This window comes from Quercus lobata, chromosome 4, assembly GCF_001633185.2.
Source record: "Quercus lobata isolate SW786 chromosome 4, ValleyOak3.0 Primary Assembly, whole genome shotgun sequence".
Taxonomy (NCBI): domain Eukaryota; kingdom Viridiplantae; phylum Streptophyta; class Magnoliopsida; order Fagales; family Fagaceae; genus Quercus; species Quercus lobata.
This window is the reverse complement of record NC_044907.1, coordinates 529,908-548,034: the sequence shown is the minus strand read 5'-3', so window position 1 is coordinate 548,034 and position 18,127 is coordinate 529,908. Positions and strand designations below refer to the sequence as shown.

At 36.1% G+C, this 18,127-nt stretch overlaps 1 protein-coding gene across 1 annotated transcript; it reads left to right on the top strand.

Annotated features, from left to right (window-relative positions):
- The first annotated feature begins 224 nt into the window (after window positions 1–224).
- LOC115988091 (ankyrin-3-like) lies at window positions 225–5,727 on the top strand. The gene is made up of 4 exons (XM_031111727.1): window positions 225–273; window positions 1,835–2,332; window positions 2,780–3,562; window positions 4,629–5,727. Exons 2-4 carry the CDS (start codon window positions 1,910–1,912, stop codon window positions 5,376–5,378), a joined length of 1,956 nt encoding a protein of 651 aa, XP_030967587.1. The 5' UTR covers window positions 225–273; window positions 1,835–1,909; the 3' UTR covers window positions 5,379–5,727.
- The last annotated feature ends 12,400 nt before the right edge of the window (window positions 5,728–18,127 follow it).

Sequence of the window (18,127 nt, the reverse complement as noted above, 5' to 3'; positions counted from 1 at the left end):
GTGTGAAAAGATAAGGTTATTTAAGGTTATTTAAAAAAAATAAAAGGAGTAGAGAAAAGGTTTGCTACGATTTAAGGAGAGACAGAGAAGAGTGGTCGGCCCCATGAATGAGAATCACGAAGTCAAAATTAAAAAAAAAAAAAAAAAAAAAAATTAGAGGAAAGAGAGCGCATGGATTGTATAAATCAGTGAGAATAGCGCAGCCGGTGTACAAACTGAAAAGAAGAAGAAGAAGAAGAAGAAGAAGAAGGGAGCGAATTACAAACACCTGAGGTAAGACTCATGTTGGATTTTTCATCTGTTTTTTTTTATTTATTTGTTGTTTTTGCTTTTTCCTCTTAATGGGTGTGAATTCTAGCAGTTAGGGTTGGGTTGATTGAGCATAAAATTTTCCATAGCAGTTTGAGTGTGTAATAAATTTTCATTTTGAGGTATATAGGAGTATGATTTTCCATAGCATCACTTATACATTCAGCATGCATATTGCCTCATTTTGAGGTCTAATAAAATTTCATTCATGGGTATATTAGCCTCTTTAAGTTGATCTGTGCAAGTGCGTATGTTTAGTGGGTTTAAAAAAATTACTCTAAATCTTGAAATTTTGTCCAATTTTTTTAATGATAATTACATTTCTCTCCCTTGATGTTTAGGAGGATGACACTTTACCACAAACTTGACCCAGAAAAAAAATCCCCCCCCCCCCCACCCTTGATATCCGTTTGACCAAGCTTTGTTAAATTAATATTAACAATATTGTGTACTAACTTGTCCTTTACTTAATGGCAGGTTTCCAAAAGTATCCTCAGTTTCAGTATTAAAATCCATTTTTAAAAATCAGTATTAAAATCCATTTTTAAAATTTTTAATTAAGATGTATTTTAAAATATTAATTATGATTTTTTTTTTCAAAGGGTTGTTGATAGATTTGTCTATCAAGTCTTTTGGTGCTTGATACATTTTTCTTTTTTATTCTAAAATTATCAATTACTCCAATATATTTTTACTAATCTTGGTTAAACTTTTGTAAAAAGTTTTTTTATATAAATTTGGAATATTTTATTACTAATATAAACAAAAGTTGAAATGTGTTAATTTCTTCAAATTTCAAGGAATGAAAGTGTTTTATTTGTTTATTAGACTATTTTAGACATCTAAAAGATGACACCATTGAAGGATAGAATTCCTTTCTGGTACAGACTACTTAGATGTAGAAATAAATGTTATTCTACAATGATTTTTAAATTGAAAATATTTAATTGTAGTCATATCCGAGCTTTCCAATTGAGCTTTTATTTCCTTTTCGGTAATAAATTTTAAATCGTTATATAACATATTCACCAAGAAGTCAACATGACATTTACAAAAGAAGTTGAAAGAATGACACTTCTACTCAAAAGAACCCATTTTTTTTAATTTAAAAAAAAAAAAAATCATTCATAAGTTTCTTTTGGGATCGAGATCATTCCACACTTATGGAAGTCTTTTGCTTTTTACTTATTTTTGTGCGGATAATTCGATAATAACAACGGCAATAAAGAATTTTTTTTAGATAAAGGCAATAAAGGATTTGAAGTAGTGGAAGCGTCTCTCTCACAAATAAGAAAGAATATACCATGATATAGAGAAATAATAAATGGTAACCTAAAATATATGCTACTCTAAAGCTGGCTTGCCATGAAGCAAAGTCTAAATCAAATAGAAATAATATTCCAAAGCAGCCAAAACCACGTAGGAATAAGAATATAAAACATTCTGATGTTTTAATTAGGTGACTTGCTGGAGATCTTCGAAACTAATTAGGATGAGGGGGTAATATTGGCTTTGTCGTATGCAGCACTCTAATTCAAGGCACGCATCAACAAGTTCAGACCAAGAAAAACCCTGCCTTAATATAACACCCTTCTCTAAAATGGATGAGAGGATGAAGCAGGCTGCTGAAAGGGGAGATATTAATGCCATGTACCAATTAATTGAAGAAGAAGAAAATCTTTTGGATAACATTGACCACGCACCAAATCTTTTTCGTGTCTTTGGAAATGAGCTTATCACTCTTTTGCATTATGTTGTAGCAATAGGTGATCAACACATTGATCTATTGGAAAAATTTCTATTAGTCTGTCCTGATTCTATTAGAGATGTGACGGGGCGAAAAGAGACGGCTCTACATATTGCCTTAAAAAAAGAACAACTCAAGGCTTTCAAATTCTTGGTGGGATGGCTCGGAAGAAATTTCTTGAAAAATTCTTTATCAAATGTAAAAGAAGTTCTGGACCAGAAGGATGATGAAGGCAATACTGTATTGCACATTGCAGTATCAAAAAATCTTAACCAGGTAAGCTTTCTGTCTCTCCATTAACATCTACTTAGCATTAGCAAAATATGAATAATAATAATAATAATAATAATAACTACTGAATAGTCTAGATGACCATTTTATATTTTGAATTTTTTTTGAACCAAGACTCATTTTTTGGGCCCAAGTAATTAATTTTTTTTTTTCAAAATTTAAAATCTTTTATATCTAAATATACTATTTTAAAATGTTTAAAATGTTAGGGAGTACGTAGAGTTCCATCACTGGCAATAAATAAAAATATTATCATAATTTTTTAATGATTCAGTGGCTCAATTTGCAATTGTATGTAATACATAATGATCATTCTTTTTTTTTACTTCTTTAATTATAATTTTAGTTAAAAGATTATAAAAGAAGAAGAAGATTATGCACTTGGATTAAGAACGGACAAAGGACGAGACTTAAGTAATTTACATTATGCAGGTTGTGAGTCACTTACTTGCTTGGGGTTTCCAATTTGTCGATGTAAACAGTACAAATTCAAAGCGTAAAACAGCATGGGACATCTCACAAGGACAAACACAAGTAGACAACACAGCATGGGACATCTCACAAGAACAAACACAAGTAGACAACAGAGAGATCAAGCTTATGCTACTTAGTGCTGGAGCTTCATCGGGTTCATCTCTTTCTAGTGATAATAATATTGATGAATTTTACAACTTAATTGGAGAGGATGAAAAACTTTTGGAGCACATTGATGAGCTACCATTTTTTAATACTCCTTTACACATTGCTGCATCTTATGGGAACATCCGATTTGCCCTGGAGATGATGAGTTTAAAGCCCTCATTTGCAAGGAAACTAAATCAAAATGGGTTTAGCCCTATTCACCTCGCTTTAAGAAATAAGCATAAAGTGTTAGTGCGTAAGCTTTTACAAATTGATGGGGACCTTGTTCGTGTCAAAGGAAGGGAGTGTCTCACTCCTTTGCATTACATGGTAGAAAGCTTTGAGGACCTTGCTCTATTGGAATTATTTCTAGAAGTCTGTCCTGATTCTATTACAGATGTGACAGTGGAAAACAAGACGGCTTTGCATATTGCCCTCAAATATGACAAGCTCAAGGCTTTTAAACTCATTGTGGAATGGCTTGCAATAAATTGTTCAGAAAATGATCAATTTAATGAAAGAAAAGTCCTGGGCTGGAGGGACAATGAAGGCAATACTGTGTTGCATATTGCAGTATCAGAAAAGAAAACCCAGGCAAGCTCTCTCCATTAACATCTACTAAATATTAATAAAATACTTCATTTGTCCCACTTTTTTTTGTCCTCTATTCCATTTTGAGATGTCCTAAAATATTGTTTTGTTTCTAAAAATAAAAGTCATTAATTTACTAATATTCCTATTATACCCCTATTAATTTACTAATTCAATTTTTTGATAAATTTTTTTAAGGGTAGTTTTGGAAACTTAAACATTTTTAAAAAGTAAACAAAACAATAAATGATGTTTTCTTAAAAATTTTGACTTTTCAAATAGAATAAAAAAAGTGGGATGGAGAGAGTATGAATAAAGGGAAATAGAAAAACACAAAATAACCAACCAGAATAGTTTAGATGACTATTTCATTTTTTGAACCAAAACTCATTTTTGGTTCAAGTAAATTTTTTTTTTTTCTTTTTCAACATTCAAAATATTTTATACTTAAATATACTATTTAAATATGTTTAAAATTTTAGGGAGTAACGGCTTCCCTTGGTTTACTTACAGGTCTGTAACCCACATAATATATAGTAAAAAAATTAAGTAATATTACAGCCACAAACTATTTTACAACATTCTTATAAAATGTTGATGTAATCAACTTCTTATTGGTTTTCATTTAGGTTCACCATTAATATCACATTTTCAATTATCAATAATCATACACTGCATCAGCTGTTTGTAAAATTTTTTGTAAAATAATTTATATCTCTAGCATTATTCAAAAAAATTATCTTATCTTTTAATGATTCGGTGGCTTTGCAATTATACTTAATACATTATCTCTATATATTAATAGGTTTCTGAAAGTTAGTTATCACTATCTAAATTATCAAAAATACACCTAATTTAATTAGATAATTCAATAAATTTGTTTATAAAAAAAAAACTGTCAGATAAATTTCCTATAATGATCATTATTTTCTTCTTCTTAATTATAATTATAATTATAATTATATATATATATATATATATATATTTATATATAAAAAAGAAGAAGAAACTTATGCATTTGGATTTAGAATGGACCAATGACGAGACTTGACTGATTTACATTACGCAGGCGGTGAGACACTTGCTTGCGGTTCCAGTTTTGTCAATGTTAAACCATATAAATATGGAGGGTAAAACAGCATGGGACATCTTGCAAGGACAGACACAAGAAGACAACAGAGAGATTAGGGTTATGCTATGCCGTGCTAAATTTAGATGGCATCCAATGAATTTGCTGTCAATGCCTAATGTTGTGATCCGTTTGAATACAAAAATTAAACGTGAAGTATGGAAATTAACAGACGGAAGTCGCAATATGTTTCTGGTGGTTGCAGTACTGCTTGTAACAGTCAGTTATCAAGCGGTACTCAGCCCTCCTGGTGGACTTTGGCAAGATAATGGTGAGTGCATCAACCTCACTGAATATAATAAGCATTCTAATGGAAGCAATTATCTGACTCCCTTCAATCTAACAACAATAGGGAGTAGTAATTATCCTGTAACCATTGATCTGACTGAGTCCAGTGCCACACTAGTGTGTGAACACTTAGCAGGGACAGCCATTGGTTCGAAAAATACCCTTTTTATAGTGTTCATCATTTTTAATTCTTTGACATTTGCGCTCTCAAACTTATTAATAATTCTCCTCATTCTAAATGGGTGCATTAAGCTTCTGTTCTTCGGACTCAGTATCACCCTCTGCTATAGCTATCTTTATTCACTTCTGGCCATATGCGATATTCCAGATATGCTAAGTGTGCCTGTGATTTTTACGGCCTATTATTGTATGTTGGTACAACTTTTATCCTGGTACCAATGATCAGACAGTGCAATACAACAGCAGCACAAAAAGCAGGGACATTTGGGTTCTCATACTCAGTAATTGTTCTCCTCATTCCAGATGGGTACATTAATTTCTTCGAAATCAACACCCACTTCCTCTGGCTTTGTTACTTTTGTTCACTCCTAGCCCCAGATTGGTCGATTATTCCTGTTTTTCTTTTGGACCTCTGATTTTTGGAAAGAGTCAGGCTATAAGTGGTTTGTGGATTCAATCATGGGAGAAGAATTGATGGAAAAAAAATAATAATAATAAGCCGACCTTGGAGCTGTATGCATTTGTAATCTGTGTCAATTTTTATTTTTGCTTCTTTGATAATAAAATTCAATCTACGTTTCTATGGGCATAGTTGAAGTACTCAATTAATGTATTGCCTTTATTGAAATAAAGCAGTGTGATTGCGTTTTCCTAGCATTTCTTAATCTTTGAATTTATAATCAAATTTCTCACCTATCTTGTATTAGAACCATATCCCTTCTCCTTTGTATTAGAAACAGTGGTCATACTTATATTGTTTGCAATAATAGAGTGAAGCTTTTAGAAAAGAATAAACTCTACTTTGAATCAGAATCCGGTGGCCTGGTCATAATGCACAAACTTAATTATGATATTGATTTCAACCTCTTTAAGTATCCATAAACGTCTATTCTTCAAAACAAGTGACAAACGGGACAAATAGTGATTGTCATCTCAATTTTTTTAATATGATTTTTCAACGTCCAAATTAAGAGAAGGAAGTGGCGTGGTTCTAGCTTGGTCTGTTCAGGACTTTGACTTTGTTAAGTGCAGCCTGCCTTGCTATTCAATGTAGGGCTATGCACTCACAAGCAGCAAAGCTGGTCCATGGGCATGGAGGCAGTTGTGCTGGACTTTCAATTGTTAAAGAAGCAAATGACAAATGTGTAGGTTGGACAAACTCATTTCAGCTGAACTGTTAGCAATAGCAAATAGTGCTTCAAAGTATTATATGAATAGCTGGAAAAACAAATAAAGCTCTTTGGTTGTCTTTTTTTTCACCAACATTTTGTTTTGTACTTTTGGAACTATGGTATCAGAAAATAAAAAATATTGTGCCATGGTAAGACAAGCCTAGTGAAAATGTAAAATCATATCATTATGCCACCCTCTATCTGCAGGGGAATAAAAATGAAAATCCATTGCGGTCAATCTAAGCAATGGAAACATAAAAAGCCATTCAGAGCTGAATATCATGTCCCTTGTTATGGTTAATGTGTTTTGACCCTGTTCACTAAACTTGTCTTTGGTTTTGTTAACTAAAGAATTAGTCGTATGATTATGAAGTGGTTCACTTGTAAGGCTGAAAATGAGTACTTGCTCAAACAGTGAATGACTATAAATTAGGTCTGGAGTCCTTGTTTTGCTACAGAAAATTAGAGCTTCTTTCTCTATTGAAAAGGGTTGTTTTGTTGCAACCTTTAAGCTATCTTTGTGCGTCTTATTTGCTGAAATATACAGCCTAACATTAGTTTTTTCCCTTTTCATATGAAACTCCCTGTCAAGCATCATTTTATAGTACAATGTCTTTGTCTTCAAGCACTTAAACTAGCAAATTGATAACAATTAAGCAACCAAGCCCAAGTGTAGTCTTTAAGAAATTGGAGGATTGTATAGGTAGAAACTGAGAATAAGTACATTGCTTAATGAATAGTACTATATAGAGGGAGCCTATATATAGAGAAATCAATCAATTCAAGAGTACTAGTAGTACAATACAACTACACAAGTGGCGCAGTGTAGTACAAAGTATAAGAGAGTACCAAGGAATTTGTAGCAGTACAGTATGCCCAAGAATGAGCTTGGCACTTAAAAGTTCAAATAGTGTATAAAAAACCTTGAACGTTTAGACCCCTAATCTACAAATTATCAATTCAAGCTTATTATCAAACAATATATGTGCGGAACATGAACATAAGCTAAAACAGAATTGATAAAACAATCTAAACCAAATAAAATCACAATCACAGTAGAAATTAAATGACAAAGATTAAGGGAAGAGAGATGCAAACACAAAGACAACACAGTAATGTGTTATCGAAGAGGAAACCGAAATCCTTGGTGTAAAACCTCTCCGCCGCCCTCCAAGCGGTCAATAATCCACTAAAGAATGAAGTTGGGATATATGAACAGCAGAAGACCCTCCAAGCCTAATCTACCTAATGTACCTAAGCCCTCCAAGCTTCTTGCTCCAATGAGGTTATGCCGAACCTTTGTCTTTTTTAGCTTACCAGATTCCACTATAGCCCATAGCATCAAAAATATCAATTGGTCCATTCTTAACTGCTTCCCAAGCACCAAATAGCCTTCTCACAGATATAGGTATAGTGAGAAAAGGTTTTGGCTAATAGAGCTCTCAAGGATGTAACAATGGAGAGGGTGAGAGTTGAGGAATTTGAAGAGTCACTATGTAAAGATTGTGGATGAGTCAATCTTGTTTTTCTGTAGGGTTTCTCTCTTAAAATTCTCTCTGGAAGCTCTCTACATTTCATGGGTATAAGGGGTATTTATACTAGTGTGTGTTTGGAATGCGAAGAGTCAGTTTTTTCAAAACAGAGCTGGCTGACGACTTGGCCTCACGACTTGACTGAGTCGTGAGTTCAAGCTGCGAGCTAACCGAATGGCTAGGGTGGACATTTTGTCCTATAGTGCTCTAGCTGGCGTGACTGTTCAGCTTCTCTGCATGCTTCACTTGTGTGCATCACTTGGCGACTTGCCAGTCGCGAGCCACTCGCGAGATCTAGTCGCAAGTCCTTGCTTCAGTGCATAACCTTGAGCTTTTCTTCACACTCTCTCACACACTACCCTTACATGATTCCCACCTAAATATAGGGTTTCTAAGTTTTGAATTACAAGCAAATTGGCATGGAATAAAGCCAGTAGAATGGTTGATTAAATTCAACCTTACAGGGCTGATACTTCTCAATGTCAAGGTGGAAGATGAGAGACCAACTTCAGTCTTGGGTGAGCATAGAATTTGAAAACTCCATCAAAATCAAGTTTTGCCCTATAGTAAGAGTCAGTCTTGAAGACCGCACCCTCTGATGTAAGGTTAGATATATTTCCCTATGAGTTCAAGACTTGAAGGTAGCCTGACTTGTCCAAGATTAGCTTAGAAACATCCTGATGACTATAATAAACTCCATAAGGATATTTGGTGTCAACATCTATTTGATTAAGTATCAGATTGTAGGAGGTCTGCTCTATGCTAGTGAAATGGAGATGAAATTTCCCCCCTTGTATCTTTCTTTGGACATGTTAGAGAATAGGTTGCTCCCAGAATCTAAGACTTGGGTTGGTAAGATTGTATTGGTTGGTTCGTTGAAGCTAACCCATATGATGCTTTAGTTTGTGCTTTTTATCACAAAATTCCTAGTGTCTAGCGTAGCCCCATTTGATACTTCACAATTCTCACTATTGTTGGACCTCCACCACTCCAATCTACTTGGAGCTTTGAGTACAAGCTGTCTGGTCAACTTTTGATTATGTCTCTTTGTAAACCAAACTATAGTTTCATCTGGTATCTTAAGGAACCAGATAGCAAGTAGGAACTGATCTTGTTCACCTGGAAGCCAGTGGAAACCAAATGCAAAATAGACAGATGGTGAAGTCCATATGGAGTTATTGTCAGTGGCAAATAGAGTTGAACCCACACTTATGTTATTGTTGACTTGAGCTATTGTAGGAACCAAGAGGGTGATAACTAATAACAAGGATAAACAATTGGCAATGGAAATGAGGAAGTAATGAAGCCATTGGAAAAAGATAGGGCTAATACAAAGTGGTCAATGGTCGACTTATGAAGAACTTAAAAGTGTAGCCTTGGTGAATATTGTTGAGTACTAGTGTCTACTTTGAAATTTGCCAATGGTCAAAATAGTCAGGAAAATCAAACTGTAGGCAACAGGTAGTTAATTGATACATCTCATAGATCACATAGTTTTCAAATGGCACTGTTTTGGATAACTTATTTTTTGGATTTACAACCTCAATATGACAATTTTGGCTAGCACATGATCTGAAATTGACAAAATAAATTAATCATGGATAGTTTGACATGTTCAGGTTTGTTTTCATTTACTCAGGATTGAGGAAGGCTTATGCTTTGAGTGGATACAAAAGCTAAGTTGTGAAGATTGACAAATATCAGCATATTTTATCTACAAACAACCAAAACAATCAATATCAAAGGAAGACAGTTTCTACAAGAAATAATTTGGCATTAACATCTTGACTTCAAGCCACATGACCCTTCCTTCTTTTTGCACCCAACAAACAGCAATGACTAGTAGAATAAGTTGAACATAAATTATACTTCAGATTGGAATAAAGTAAAACAGTGTTGGTTTGGTTGCTACGCACAAACTCAATTCTATTTAGTTTTGAATGTTCAAATAGCGTATAAAACACTGTGAACGTTTAGACCCCCAATTAACAAATTACCAATTCAAGCTTATTATCAAACAATTGATGTGCGAAATATGAACATAAGCACATAACAGAATTGATAAACAATCTAGACCAAATAAAATCACATCCACAGTAGAAATTAAATGGCAAAAATTAAGAAAAAAGAGATGCAAACTCAAGGACAACACAACGATGTGTTATCGAAGAGGAAACCGAAACTCTCGGTGTAAAAGCTCTCCGCCACCCTCCAAGCGGTAAATAATCCACTAAAGAATGTAGTTGGGATACATGAATAGCAGAAGACCTTCCAAACCTAATCTACCTAGTGTACCTAAGCTCTCCAAGCTCCTACTCCAACGAGGTTGCGCCGAACCTATTTCTTTTTTAGCTTATCGAATTCCACTATAGCCAATAGCATTAACCAATATCAAATTGGTCCCTTCTTAATTGCTTCCTAAAGCACCAAATAGCCTTCTCACAGATATGGGTATGGTGAGAAAAGGTTTTGGTAATGTACCTCTCAAGGATGTAACAATGGAGAGGAAGAGAGTAGAGGAATTTGAAAAGTCTCTATGTGAAGATTGTAAATGAGTCGATCTTGTTTTTCTCTAGGGTTTCTCTCTCAATATTCTCTCTGGAAGCTCTCTACGTTTCATGGTTATAAGGGGAATTTATACTGGAGTGAGAAAGGAATGTGAAGAGTCAGTTTTTCCAAAACAGAGCTGGCTAGTGGCTTAGCCTCACGACTTAACTGAGCCGTGAGTTCTAGCCACGAGGTAATTGAACGGCCAGTCTGGATTTTTTGTTTTGTAGTGCTCCAGCTAGCATAAGACTTCAACTTCTCCACATGCTTGGCATGTGTACAACTTTTGGCAGCTTGCCAGCTGCGAGCCACCCACGAGTTCCAGTCGCGAGTCCCTGCTTCACCGCATAATCTTGAGCATATCTTCACACTCTCTCACACACTACCCTTACATGATTCCCACCTAAATACAGGGTTACTAATTGCTAAATTACAAGCAAATTTGGCATGGAATAAAGCCAACAAGATGGTTGACTAAATTCAACCTTACAATATCTCCCTTTGGCTATTCCGTGATAAAACCCTAAAACAAACTCTAGACTTAACATGTGAGTTGGGAATAGTTGAACAAAACTCACTCAGACCTAACTCTAGAATCTGTGAAGCTCTTGAATCATAAGAACAAGTATATCCTGAAACACAACAACATAACTTGATCATTGTATGCAGAAAACTTGTAATGCAAATGAAACAAGCACAATGTGATCAAGCAAAATGGAATAAAGCAATAAACCATGGCTTGACCATATAAGCAATCACTATAAAATAGTGATCACAATGCTCATTCACATATGAAATGAACATCCAGACATACAAGCTAATAAGCTCAATGCAAATCACTTGCATGTCCAACATTCAACCAATGCACAATACATGAAGTATATGCATCTAAGAACAAGATCCTACTAGGGCACAAAAGTTTGAGTACTTAAGGAAAATGCATAACATTTAACTAAAAGTACCAGGCTATGAAGCAATAGGTACAAAACATAAAGGCTGTTGCGTAAGCATGGTACAAACCATTAAAGCCTACAAATTGCATGGAAACAAACCCCAAAAGCAACATGGGCACAAATCCCAAAGTACAAAGTAAAACTAAGTCATGTTGTAAGGTTGAATTTAATCAACCATGTGTTGGCTTTATTTTGTGACAAATTTGCTTGTAATACAGCACTTAGAAACCCTGTATTTAGGTGGGAATCATGTAAGGGTAGTGTGTGAGAGAGTGTGAAGAAATGCTCAAGACTGTGCAGTGAAGCAGGGACTCGTGGTTGGATCTCGTGGGAAGCTCGCGGCTTGCAAGCCGCCAAAAGTTGCACACGCGCAGAGCATGCAGGGGAGCTGAACAGTTATGTCAGCTGGAGCACTACAGGACAAAAATCCAAACTGGTCATTTAGCTAGCTCGCGGCTTGAACTCGCGACTCAGTTAAGTCGCGAGGTCAAGTCGCCAGCCAATCCTATTTTTGGAAAAACTGACTCTTCGTATTCCATTCTCACACCAGTATAAATACCCCTCATTCCCACAAAATATGGGTGGCCATTCAGAAAGAAAAACCCTAAGAGAGGTTTCTTCAAAACACCCACCCAATTAGAGAGAGCTACTCATTCTTAGAGAGAAATCTTTGTAGTCTCTTCTCATTCCCTCTCTCATTGTCATACCTATTGAAAGGAGATTTCTATCCAAACACTACCCACACCCATTTAGAGTGTTGAGTGTTTTTGGAGCTTTGGGAAGCATTGGAAAATGCCAAGGATGGCGGATGCTATGGTCTAGTAGCGGAATCTGGTAAGTTAGAAAAGAAAAAGGTTCGGCGCAACCTCGTTGGAGCAAGAAGCTTGGAGGGCTTAGGTATATCGGGTAGATTAGGCTTGGAGGGTCTATTGCTGTTCATGTATCCCAACTACATTTTCTAGTGGATTATTGACCGCTTGGAGGGCGGCGGAGAGGTTTTACGCTGAGGGCTTCGGTTTCTTCTTCGATAACACATCGTGTGTTGTCCTTGTGTTTGCATCTCTCTTCCCTTTATCTTTGCCTTTTATTTTTTGCTGTGGATGTGATTTATAATTGGCTTAGATTGATTTCCAATTCTGTTTATAGCTTATGTTTATTTTCCGCACACTAGTTGTTTGACATAAAGTTTGAATTGGTTAATTTGTAAATTGGGGGTCTAAACGTTCAAAGGTGTTTATACACATATTTGAACTTTCACATGTGATAACAAATAAACACAGCATTAGACAAAGGTAGCTTTTTCTCAGCATCAATACTCCCCCTATCATCATAATCTCCCCCTTTTTGTCATGGAATAGCTAGTCCTTAGATTCTTCTAGCTTCCTTTGGATTTGGTCCAATTGGGTTTGGAGAGAAGTGAACTTTGTATCACAACAGATGTGGTGATGGTGCAGGAGAATAGCAAGCCCGGACATCTTGGTGCTAATGTCTTGGATGGATACCAAATTTTATCCAATCTCTCATCATCGATGGACGAGGCAAAATGTGAACCAGTAGGAGGTGCTGAACTTTTTGTCTTGATTCCCTTCTGACTATAACCAATGCTAGCATTGAGTGTGCGAATGTTGATTGGACTTTGCTTCGGGTAAGGAGACTCATTGTCAAATGGATGAATACCTTTGAGCTTCAAAATCCTTGAAATGAGGCAGCAAAAAGGAATGCATGCCCTTGAATCAGTTCATAGAACCGTTTTGCACAAAAGATGAAAGATATGAGCACAGATGTCGATCTTTTCATCCAAAATCAAATCATGAAGGAACAAGGCTCTCCCTAGATTCATATATCCGATGCTAGAAAGAGGATATAGATTGTGGAACATGATTATGGTAAAGCACCCTCAGTTTAGGAGATAGGGAAGAAACATTGATTGATTTCCCAATTTGGGAGAATTCCAAGTTTCGTCCAAGGGATTCCCGAAGTAAATCCTCGTTTGGATTTAAATCATCATATACCGATGTTGTAGCAAGCATGTGTAGGATATCTGCCAAATAAACAGGAGACACGGAGAAACTCTTTCCTCTAACCCAGCATTTGAGCTCATCTCCTTCAACAATGGCATTAGCATAAAATTCTCTCACCATGTTCACGTATGCAACATCAAGGTCAGAGAGAAGAAAGTTCCAATCTTTGGTGGCAAACCATATGGGAATGTTGGTTTCACAAAGAGATGGTTGGTCAACAGCCCGTTCAACTAGTGGTGTGGCGTCTCTGAAATAATTTTCATGGGTCTTAAGTGCAGCATAGGATCTAAATTTGTGAGGATCATATACTCCAGATGGTGATCGGGTCCTCTTTGGCCTAGGAGATGGATCATCAACATCAATGACATGTTCTTTGCCTTTACTGTTCTCCCCTTTCACAACTGCTCTCTTAAAGGGAGACATTGTCACACTGCATCAATGTACACAAAGGTGCAAGAAGAACCACACAAGACAACAAGCTTTATTAGCACTGGGTTAGTCCTAAATCAGAAAACTGAAATAAAACCCTAAATTCATGGGAATTAGGTCACAATCATGACAATGAGTGTGTGTGTGTCACAAATAACACATTATACAAGCAAAGCAGAAAGAATCACTACAAAACCACCAAAACACACACACCAATTTCATTAGAAATCAAATACCCATATTCAAGTATCAGATACACAATAAAACCACAAAACACACAATCCAAGAGGTATAGGACAAGATATGTCAAACATATTAAGAAGGAAGTAGAACCCATACCTTTTCTTGAAGATTGGTGAAGAGGGAGAGAGAATATGGAGAATTTGTGTGTGAACACAGTGATTTTGAAAGAGGTTCAAACGAGGAAGACAATGAATAGTCAAAAAAGATCGAGGGAAAAACCTAAATGTTTTAAAAACTGAACAATTTTCGCAAAACATGCGATTTTCGCAACTGGGTTAAGTCGCGAACAAGTCGCCAGGGCCAGTCACCAGAACACTCAAAACAAAAATTTTGAAAAATTTTCTAAGTGTTTTTCATGATTGGAAGTTCTACTCGCGAGAAAGTCATGAGGTAAGCTGTGAAAATCTCTGTGTACCCTCGCGACTAGAACCTCCACTCGCGAACAAGTCGCCTCTCTAAGTCGCAAGAAACATTAAAAATCCAAAATTTGAAAAATATACTAAGTAACATTAAAAATCCAAAATTTGAAAAATATACTAAGTATTTTTCACGACTGGACATTGACCCGCCAGTGAGCCATGAAAAATCTTTATATGGGCTTGCGACTAGGGCATGCAACTGGACCAACTAGCGAAGTCGCCAGAACAGGGCAACACAGTTTTTGAAGTTTTTGACACTTTTTGTAAAAGAAAAAAATACTTTCCTAAAACAACTAAAACACTCAAAAATCTTTTTAGTGTTTGATCAGCAAAGACTGAGCATGTGAAAACATATTTAAGCAAGTACAATCACACAAATGAATATGGCATTCATTGATCATAGGCTTGTGTGATGTGTGTGGATATCAACAATGAGATAGTCCTTAGTCTAATGTGAAGTTTCAATGATCAATTCAACCAAGACATACACAAGTAGCACTAGATAATGTGACCCATCTCAATTATAGAAATATGCATATATGACCTCCCACAAAACTTGATAACATAACTTTGAAGCTTTTCATTTGGCTCTATATACAACATATCATTTGACCTTTTTGAATCAAAACATCTCATTGTGAGATCGATGCCTGAAATTTTTGATATTTCAATTGATGAGCAAGCTTTTGGCTTTTTGGGCATCATACATTTTTCAAAATAGTCACTTTCCCTTTTTCCTTGTCAAATACTAGCATATGCGATAGGCTTTTGCAGCTCAATATCTCTTTTCATTTGGAGATTTACATTTGGTAAGCTCTTTTAAGCAAAAACAATAAAATAAATGAGTGGGAAGATATATAGGCACAAGTTTATGCATGTCTCAAGATCAACAAAACCATTCACTAACCATTCATGACAAGTTTGAAGATCTATTTACAACAATCACATAGATGTCAAGAGATCTCCCACAATGATAATAAGTGCATAGGGAACAAGCTACGCTCGTAGATGCACAAGGCCATTAGTACAAAGGTACAAGGCAAAACATGCTTTGAGACAAAACTCAACAGAGTTGATCAAACTTTTTGATTTTCTACTTTTTATGTGTTTTTGGATTTTTGACACAACAAAAAATGATCAAAGCCAGTAATGTAAAAACATTTAGAGCAAAAGCAAACAAACACAACATGTAAGACCTAAACAACAAATGTGTAGAACTGAACACAATGAGGTCATAAGGAGGATAGAGTTCAAGGGATGATACCGATAACAATGGTCTTACGCAATGATTCAAACCTCGAGCCATTGAGAGCTTTAGTGAAAATGTCTGCCTTTTGGTTGTCGGTGTTGATGAACTCTAGACACACAATCTTGTCCTCCACCAAGTCCCAAATGAAGTGATACCGGATCTCAATGTGCTTTGATTTCTAATGTTGGACTAGATTTTTTGACAAATTTATGGCACTCGTGTTATCACAAAACACACACATAGTGTCTTGCTATATATTCAGCTTCAGCTGTTGAAAGAGAGACTGAATTCTGCTTCTTGCTCATCCAAGAAACCAAGTTATTCTTAAGATAAAAACAGCCCCTGGAAGTGCTTTTCCTATCATCAATGCACCCAGCCCAATCAGCATCTGAGTATCCAGCCAAGCAGTTATTTGAATCTTTGGAGTACCAAATCCCATAATCAGATGTTCCATTGATATAGCGAATAATACGCTTGACTACTGTCAAATGAGACTCTTTAGGAGCTACCTAAAACCTTGCACAAACCTCGACACTAAATGCAATGTTTGGCCTACTTGCAGTAAGATAAAGAAGACTACCAATCATGCTTCGATAGAGTGTTGGGTCTACGTTGACACCGGCTGCATCTAGGCTCAATTTTGTCGAGGAGCTCATGGGAGTAGAAGTGTGCTTCTTGGAATCTAGGCTAAATCTTTTGACAAGATTTTTGGCATATTTCTCTTGGGAGATAAATATTCTATCCTTCCTTTGTTTCACTTGAAGCCCTAGAAAGTAGTTTAACTCCCCCACCATGCTCATCTCAAATTCCCTTTCAATTTCCTTTGAAAAGTCATGAGCTAGTGTATCAATTGTGGATCCAAACACAATATCATCCACAAATACCTAAGCAACAAGTAGAGACTTCTCATCCCTTTTGACAAACAACGTTCAATTGGCTTGGCCTCTCTTGAATCCACGATCCAATAGGTATGTGGTGAGGCGATCATACCAAGCTCTCGGTGCTTGCTTCAGCCCATACAATGCTTTCTTCAACCTTAGCACATTATCTAGAAAATGCAGGTCTTGAAACCCCTTTGGTTGCTTAACAAATACTTCCTCATTCAGGAAGGCACTTTTCACTTCCATTTGGTATAGCTTGAAATCCATACTACATGCTATGGAGAGAAGAATTCGGATTGACTCTAGCCTCACTACCGAAGCAAATGATTCATCAAAATCTATACCTTCAAGTTGAGTATAGCCTTGGGCCACCAATCTCAACTTGTTGTGGACAACTTCACCATCCTCATTAGTCTTGTTATTAAAGATCCACTTTGTGCCAATCGCATGTGTGTCTTTAGGCCTTGGAACCAACTCCCACACATCATTTCTAACAAACTAATGCAGCTTTTGGTAAATGGACTCTACCTAATTCTCAATTTTTAGAGCCTCCTTTACCTTTTTGGGTTCGAATTGAGCAAGATAGCAACTATACATCACATGATTCACACTATACTTTGGTCCTCTTCTCAAACGAAGTCCTTCACTTACATCACCAATGATGTTGCTTGGTGGGTGATTGAGAATTACCCTTGACAATGGTCTCTTGGAAGTGGATGACTCCTCATCACGAGAGATTGGAGGTTGGACTTCTGGAGGTGTGAGTGGGCTTGTAGATCCTTCTGTTGATCTAGTCTCTCTTCTTGAGATAAGGGGTGTAAACTCCTTTTCTGGTGATTCTTTCTCAACATCATCACCTAGAGACACATTATCATCATCCTCATTCTTCTCAAGATTGATCCCCTTGCCATCATCATCAATGTCCTTTCCAGAAATTGTGTCATTTATGACCACATTTATTTACTCCATGACCGTCTTTGTGCGCTTGTTGTACACTCTATACACTCGGCTATTTGTGGAGTATCCTAGGAATATCCCTTCGTCACTCTTGGCATCAAACTTTCCGAGATTTTCCCGGTCATTAATGTCATGCTTTATGCTCATTGTAAAGTAGGTACTCAATACATATCTAATGAGCCAAGATGGAGGTAGTAGTCTCCAAATCCATCCACTTTCTAGCTACTAATTTCCCTCAACTACACAGAATATCCCCTTCAGGCTATCTTGCAGGTTTGTTAGGATGTTACCTTTAATCCTTTTTTGATGCTAAGTGCTTTTCAACCATTGCAAATGAAGAAAAGAAGAAGTTCAATATTGTTTTTTGTTCTTTTGAATCAAAGTAGTATAAATCTCAATCACAACTCTAATGCGAGTCCGATTGACAACTATAATCAAACACATTCAAGGCAACTCATCAAATGACAAAACTCCCAAATCTACTTTTTAATTAGCACACATTGTTGCTTTCAACAGTATATGGATAAATTTTAATGAAGAGCCATGCTAAAAACAAATCATGAACTTA

Coding starts and splice junctions, on each gene's coding strand:
- LOC115988091 (XM_031111727.1), top strand. CDS start 1,910: ATGGATGAGAGGATGAAGCAGGCTGCTGAAAGGGGAGATATTAATGCC. Junction 2,333..2,779: donor TATCAAAAAATCTTAACCAG/GTAAGCTTTCTG, acceptor TACATTATGCAG/GTTGTGAGTCACTTACTTGC. Junction 3,563..4,628: donor TATCAGAAAAGAAAACCCAG/GCAAGCTCTCTC, acceptor TACATTACGCAG/GCGGTGAGACACTTGCTTGC.